The following is a 7823-nucleotide window of genomic DNA, read 5'->3' as shown; positions in this document are numbered from 1 at the left end:
AAAGCGACATGTCCTGCAAAAAAGGGTTTACTAGAAGGAATTCATATTGTATTATATAAGCAATCTCAAGAAAATCAGTGAAAACAGAATGGTCGAAGGGACAGCTTTCCAAGCATGAGTATTCGCCCACCTAGGTGGGGTTTCTTCTTTGTCTGAGGGTGTCAACAAAGATAGAGACGGGTGTTAATTTATCGCGATCTACTTGGTCCTGTCACCAACGGCATGATCGGTTCGAATACATCTTAAATTACTCTAACCATAATATATTTATTGTCAGAGCAATAGTCGTACTATATGCCAATACCCCCTTGTTAATATCCTCCCCTTTAATGCCACCCAGCCCACATACCAACATGCCTAATGAAAAAGGTACCCTTAACTATCTCGGTACGAACCCCTATTCTGGTACTTGCACCCTGCCAGCAGCCCACCCCCGATAACAAGGTCCTCAATAGCTCCCGTGGCAGTTAGTTTTTTTAGGTTTTCTTTACCTAACAACAGAGTTGTGAACCCCCCATATTGTTGGCCTTATGACATTAATATTAAATATAATCAACTAACAACTATCTACCAGAGCCTTGACTTATAGATGGCGGTAAGTAACCAAGTCTGTATCCGTTACCATTAAATCCAGAAGTTTACATTTAATTTTAACGCTATAGGGAACTAAAGACGCGTTCTTCGTTTCTTGGTCCTTCTAGAACGCGGCTTATGCTTAACATGATCGGGATCCATTTGCCGCTCCGGAATCCACACATCCTCGCTTTCTGGACGTCCATTTCACCGCACGCGATACTCCGTCTTTCCATTCCATCTACGGGTGCGTAGTACGGTTACGCCCGAGTCAACTCCTTTGTATCCTTCTTCGAATGTTTGGAGAAGCTCATCGTCTAAAATGTTCTTTCGGGGCACCCACCAGAAACTACCATCATCCAACCACTTGATGAGGAACAGATTCCTTCCCCACCTTTCAAGTATGCTCTCAATTGCATAGCCTTGATCGCTATCGGCACTATCACTCCCTAGCTCGTCGGTACTTGAGATTGGGCTAACTGGGTTGGGCGAAATTGCAATGACACCTTCCATTGGTTGTGAGAGAAGCTCATCGTCCCGGAGGGACGGGTCAATCAGATCATTGGGACATCGCAGGTAGCCTGGGGCTGTTGTGGTGCTATATCATCATGATTGATGGATGGACTGGCTCTCCAGACCGAAACGAGAAACAATCGCCTCGGTGAGAAGGGATTTCGTTGTGAGCGTTGAGACTAGCTGTTTGCTGCAAGTCGTTTCTCCACCCATGGGATCAAGCGCTGAGAATTTGCTGTTATGTAGAGATTCCTCAGTCTTTAGACCATCATGTCCTGTTATGAGATGGACGTACCAGGAAGCAAGTCCGTCGATAATCTTGGGCTCCGATCGAACGTTCACCATTCAAGTGCGGTCCCCGTCCATCGGAAACTGCGCGGGAAGCAGGTAGAAGACAGCTGGGTCGTGATTCGGGATATTACGGTGGACGGAACAGTCCAACCATTGGTCGCGTCTCCTGCCGAGCTCTACCATGACAGCTGGAGCCAGGCCACCACCTTGACACCGACGCCTTCTCCCCATTGTCACCAAAGCGTCCTTGACTGGAACCTGGATCGGATGCGGACGTACGTGAGGATGGTGCAAGAGATCATCCTTCCAATATATCCCGTCGTCGCCCCCAGGGAGATGGATACGAAGGTTGCAACCTTTTTTTGTCAGCTATCTGCATCACACACAACGGCGGGACAGAAGAGAAAAAGTACATCGGTAACGGATGAACCACATCCTTTTACTCCTGGTCCCATGGGTTTCCCAACCGAGGCAAATGCTCTTGTTCTCCTCGTTCTTTCTCTTGGCCAGTTGTTGTCTTATAAGGGAGACATCCCTAAAGAAGATGATGATTACTTTACCCTTGCCAAGGAAACGGGTCACATCGGTTGCTACTGTTTGGCGCATACCGATGCGTGTGACCATATTCTAATACACATGCTAGTAGCTCTATACTATGCTATTCGAGGGAGCCTTATGGAAAGCTGGGCCTACATCTTTTTAGCAAGCCAGAAAATAGAAATTCTCGTAAAAGGATCTGCCCACTGATTCTTATTGTTGACGCGTGTATGCTGACTATACTATAGACACAATATCCAGCAAGGGCATCTTACGTACGCCGCATATGGCAAAGAAATATGTCTTGCCTTCTGGGCATGCCTGAAACTAGAGAGGTAGGTCGTCGTTTTCCTGTCTAACATACTGCTAATGCTCTTGTCGCTTTTTAGCGATATCACAGGCGGCTCACCCCTACCTCGATCCGGGCTCTTTGATTACGCAGCGCAAATTCCGCACCCAGGAGAAGACTTTCTCAGGGAGAAAGGTTTTCCCGAAAGTTCTGTGCGTTGCTTCTCGGCTCAGCTGGATCTCGAAAAGTTGGCCAACCGGGCCGCCATTGTCGAAAGCAGAAGTGTTGCAATGGATGACTACTTACAGAATGTTCAGGGTGTGCTGCAGGACTTCAGAAATATTAGTCCAGTGCTTCGAGATCATGGATTGAAACGTGGAGAACCAGAGACACCATTAGCACACAATACCACCCGGTACTGGAGCTCGAAGGCTAGCCTTCTTCAGCCGTTTCTCAGGATTTTCCTCGAAAAGGAAAATCATTATGATGCAATTTCAGTGAAGACGATGGGAGCAGAAGACTCTCTGGCTGTTCAGGCTCTTGAAGCTCTTGTCAACAGCATATGGGCATACCACGCTATCGATAGCAGCAAACAGACCCTTATAACGAGCTTTTTGGCCACAGCTCCCGCGTAAGTCATCCAATGCCGCCTCCAGACGAAATCCTTCTAATGTGTGTTGTCTAGTCAACGTGTGAATCTCTTGCTACTGGTTACTTGCTATCGAGACCAGGTCCTCCGCAGCTTTATCAGCCGTGAGAGAATAAGCGCTCTCTTCACAAAAACAATTGCTCTCTTCTATTCTATGCCCCAGCCAAGCGGTCAATTGATGGCTGACATGAATATAATTGTCAGCCAGGCAAGAGACTTGGGCTTCCTAGCAGATCATATATGACAATCATCTCGACGCCAACGTCTTTAACCCTATAGACATTCAATGCTGGCTAATTAGGACCGCTGATTTCTTTTCTTCCTTGTGCTTTGATACCGTGAATTATTTGCCCTAGGTGCGATGTACGATGGAGTGGAATCAAATGTGCATAAAACACCGCCGATGCAGCTAATGGCCTGCACCTGGCCAGATAGACCTGTAAACCAAATAGATGGCCCCTCAGCCAGCTCACCCGAAAAGGAATGATCGCTGGCTGGTTACTGTCATCGGCGGGCGCGGCATGCAAGATGATCAGCTGGTTTAAATGGGCTTATATGTACGGCCAAGAGCTTACTGGGCTCCTTTGTCGGCAACATGCCTGTTTCAATATTGTATCTTGAAGAACAGATCCATTTTATGATGGAGGAGGATACGCTAAGTGGGGAGTCAAGTCTTCCCCTTAAACAATTTATGCTAAGTATATATTAATATGGATAATACTCTACTTGGTAAGACTATTTCTCTAAGATGGCTCCCTATGAAGAGGGAAGCTCCCCTGTGATAGATCGAGATAGGTTGAATTCACTCTAGTGAATGGCTTCTTAGATCTGTATTCCAACTGCCAGATATCTTCGTAGATCGGGTTTATCACAGTCTATCTAAGCCGGCAGCTACATGACGATAAGGTGCAGGATACAGTGGACTGGTAGCAGATAATAACCACCTAGATGACCCCCTTGGTGAGGAAGCTAATACGTAGCCGCTAACCAGTGATGCTTCTCTCATGGCAACGAGAAACTGCGCAACTAAAGCTCTCGTCATAGCATTAATTTCACAAGATCCACGCACATCATCCACGCACATCATGCAGCAACCTGAGTCGCATGCCTGTTGCTGCGAGAAAATGCACCCCCTGTACGCCTCCCTACCTAAGCACCAACAAGGAAAGTCCCTTTCCTTTCTTCTGCTTACCCCGGGCCTATAATAATCTCGTTTTCCCCCACCCTATTCCAATATATCAAAGCTAGATCTTGTCTTCATACGGTACAGAGCGAGCCTTTGATAAAGACACATATCCCCACGAAGTACATCATATTTACATCAAAACGTATCCCTTATCCACATAACTAACAATATGGACCGGTTGCCTAACCTGGAAAGTCTTGCACCATTCTTCGGCATTCACGGCATCTTGGCGCAGAATGTCATGCTAATCCGCCAATCTGCACAAAAGGCGAGCGGAGTTGACCCTACGTTCATCGTGACCTTAGTCGTTACCATCTGGGGTGTCATGAATGCCTGGACATGGGTTTGGAAGTTTGTTCAAGATCATTTCACCGCCACTATGCAAATTGCCGAAGGAGATGATCTATACCAATCCTTGATTTTCTGGCTGAATTCGCAATCTGACTCGTGTTGCAAGTTGCGCTCAGCGACGGGTAGGAGTGTTAACCCGCCGATTTGGGAAGAGACTACCACTAGAGTAAGCCTGCATTCCACTCACCCACCGACTGATATTTAGTTAATATCACAGCGCCTGGAACTTGTTCCGGACGGAATAGGCTATCAATTCTGGGTTGGCATCTGGCTCTTTTATATTACCTCTCGTTGCACCAGTCACGCGGATATGACAACAAACCCTCGTATAGAAATAATATTAGTTATTTCCTGCGTTGGACGGTCTATTAGTAAGCCAATCACACTCTAATAAAAAGCAAAACAACAAGTTTAATAGACGAGCCAGTTCCTTCCCGAGTTAGCTAGACTCGCTCGGGCCTTAGTAGGTGCCTACACTGGGAAGTGAATAAGCCAAGCATAGAGCCAAGCTCAGTCCCTTATGGGAATTATTGGTACGCGGCCGCGGGCCATTAGAGACCTGCCGATAATATCTGGCCAGATTGTACCAAGGCCAGTAAAATGATACTGACGTCCTGTCCTAACGAAAAATTCCCTTGCCTGGCTTTCTAGTATGTCGGATCGTACAGTGGCCCCCCTCCTGACCTCCAACTCACTAGTGGAGTAGCAAATTACCATGTCCGTATATCCTTGGGGAAGGTACCGCTGAGATACGGCCAGGGCTTCCTGCCAGGCTCCCAAAGCGGAATCCATCTGTCCCTCCAAATGATTGACCATGGCAAGCCCGAGCAAGACCGAGAGATGATTCATCTTGCTGAAATACGAGGTAGGTAGTACTAAGCTCCCACTCAGCTCTTGGAACATCTTGCGAGTCGTTTGTAGCGACCGCCAATCCAATGGTCCTCCTCGAACGTAAGTCTGCATACACTGCATTAAATAAGCATTGGCCAGCGTAACTTGAACTTGGGAAATGCCCCGTACGTGCGCCTGCTCCGTCGCCCGCGCAGCTAGCATAAGGATGGCTTCATCACACTTTCCCATTTCACTGAGGACAGTGCCGACAAGAGAGAGTGTCCGATTGTCTTGTGGTAAGGCCTCAAGGATTGCATAGGCCTCTTGGAAGCGGCCCGAAAACCGCAAAATCCTGGCGCGCATTAACGTCACTTCCCTATCCTGTACCGACCCTAGCGTCGACGCGCTGCCCTCCCACAAGGGCGTGAAACTTTCTAAGTGTTCTAATGCAGATGCTAGCGTATGAAGCCCAACACATTCCCTGGCCTTTAGGATGGCTACATCAGCGAGAAATGCGTGGGTCCGATGGTCCACCGCAGGCAAAGCAATGTGACTTGTCTGCTGCATGGTCCTCTCCTGATAAAGTAGTGCCAGGAATGACTTTCTTGCGTCAATAGTTGCCGCCAACACGGCATTATCAGCTGACAAATCTCTGATGGCACCCACCGCCTGCGTGGCGATCGAGATGGTCCTGTATTTCCATGATTTCCCCCCAAAGTGTGAAGCAGACAGGCACACTTCGGTGAACTGTGCCAAGCATAGCCTATCTACAACAAGCGAGTCGAGCGGAGTGATATTCAGGTAAGAGAAAACGCTCTCGAGCTGCGGCATGAAACCCTTGCACTCTTCCAAGTAGCTGTCGCATATTAGTACATCTATGGCCTGAAAACAAGATTATGCATAATATATTAAGTACCTTGTAGCTTCGAGAGCTCGGTGCTTGGGGAACGCATGCGCAAGGATCCGTACGACTTCCACGATCCAGGTTGGGTGCTCAAAATGTAGTCGGAGGAATTCCGCAATACGTTTATCAAGATCAATAATAGTTGCAGATGTTCGTACAAATCCAACATATTCTAAATCATAAAGGGCGTCCGTAAATTTCTGCTCACTAGCAATGCACATCGTTACATAAGCGTTAGTTTCCATAGCCTCCCCATTGCTCCCCCAAGACAACGAGGGCATCCAAAGGCGACGGAATAGCCCACGAGGTATACTTGTTGTACCTAGACATCGCAAAATACATGCAAGGTTTTGTGCATTAGGTCGTAATTTTTCGAATATCTGGAAGAGCCAATTGCTGGTCGAGGGGTTGCATGGGAACGTGCTTGACCGCATGATTAATTGAAGCTTTGATTCGTCTGTAGCCTTGTTCAGGAGATAATCCAAAGTCTCACGGTTCCGGAGGTTGCGCTGTACATCGAATGTGGCGTAAAACATGCCCACGAAGGCAAGGGGGCCCCCGCGATGCAGCGCCAGCCGGAAAAGGTCCGCTCTGGGTGTCTTCTGGATTCGGGTGTCAAGTGTTCGCGATAGGACATAGCTTTTTGCATACTTATCCTGGTCCCCTTGGAAATTGCGCAGTATTTCGCGCACGGCGCGTTCCGCTTGAAGATACTCGAGGGAATCCGGGAGGGTACGGTGACAGTGGGCAAGGGCATCTGCAAGTAATCCGCGCGCAGTATACGGCTCTTGCCGCAGAACGGCCTCGACATCTACAGTCTCGCCGTTGTCATTGACACAAACTAGTCGCATTTCTGGGACGACAAACTGGTAATATCCGATCCAGGGGTGCCCTAGTGGCCTAATTAGGTACTCCGTAGAACCTGAGATTCCACGTCAGGAAGGAGAAGGTGGGGAGCAGGAAATGGCGCTAAAAGCGGGGATCACTCGTCGCGCGGCTCTTTCCCTTCTTGGAACAGGGATCCCACAGTTAGCTACCCCGATAGAAGAATAGCCTTTCTACATAAATGTGGGCCACCTCAACTTTCACAAGATAATACATCATAATCCAAGGGTTGTAGTAAATGACTTATGCTGCTTAGACATAAGCTGGTACGCGATTTAAGGCGGAATATAATTCTGGACTATGCGAATAGCATGGCTGATAAAGTCATGAAAGTTGACCCTTTGTAGAGTTTTAGAATTCGAAGCTGTATTAAGGATTAGTACGGTATTTGTGCTTGAATTCTAAACGATTTCAAGTTACTTACATAGGTACTTATTGATTTACTTAGTGTTAGCTATGTTATTTTTAACTATTACTTGTCTTAATTTATGTAATTTATTTAAAATGGGACCTGCTAAGGCTAGAGGATAGGGGCAGACTGTGAGACAATATTTGGAATCGACTAGCCTATTAAAGGCAGTGACGTGGTAGATATCTCTCCGTATTCAACTTAAAGGCCTGTAGTTTATAGGAACAGGTCTCTGCTGAAAAGGAAACCCTGGACGCTGTTTTTTGGCCTTAAATTCTTCTGCTCTTAGCATTCCTACGAAATAAATGATATATTTATGGACGAACCAATGAAACCCTATTTCCGCTTATTATTAATTATCACGAACTAGTTTGGGGACAACCAGTTGAGCCATAAAGCAAAAGC

General features: G+C 47.2%; 2 protein-coding genes across 2 annotated transcripts; one reads left to right on the top strand and one right to left on the bottom strand.

Moving 5' to 3' along the window:
• Positions 1-1272: 1272 nt before the first annotated feature.
• Positions 1273-3096, top strand: F4822DRAFT_441018 (uncharacterized protein; the record flags this gene model as incomplete). Its single annotated transcript, XM_051462815.1, has 4 exons — positions 1273-1991; positions 2163-2249; positions 2304-2834; positions 2889-3096. Exons 1-4 carry the CDS (start codon positions 1357-1359, stop codon positions 3094-3096), a joined length of 1461 nt encoding a protein of 486 aa, XP_051308374.1. The 5' UTR covers positions 1273-1356.
• A 1312-nt stretch (positions 3097-4408) lies between these two features.
• F4822DRAFT_423434 (uncharacterized protein) lies at positions 4409-7059 on the bottom strand. The gene is made up of 2 exons (XM_051459974.1): positions 6137-7059; positions 4409-6076 (listed from the first exon to the last, which is right to left on the bottom strand). Exons 1-2 carry the CDS (start codon positions 6973-6975, stop codon positions 4900-4902), a joined length of 2016 nt encoding a protein of 671 aa, XP_051308373.1. The 5' UTR covers positions 6976-7059; the 3' UTR covers positions 4409-4899.
• Between the last annotated feature and the right edge of the window lie 764 nt (positions 7060-7823).

The sequence above is a fragment of the Hypoxylon trugodes genome (genome assembly GCF_022578975.1).
Source record: "Hypoxylon trugodes strain CBS 135444 unplaced genomic scaffold F4822scaffold_16, whole genome shotgun sequence".
Classification (NCBI taxonomy): Eukaryota; Fungi; Ascomycota; class Sordariomycetes; order Xylariales; family Hypoxylaceae; genus Hypoxylon; species Hypoxylon trugodes.
Note: the sequence above shows the minus strand (reverse complement) of the source record. Positions and strands in the feature narration are given on the sequence as shown.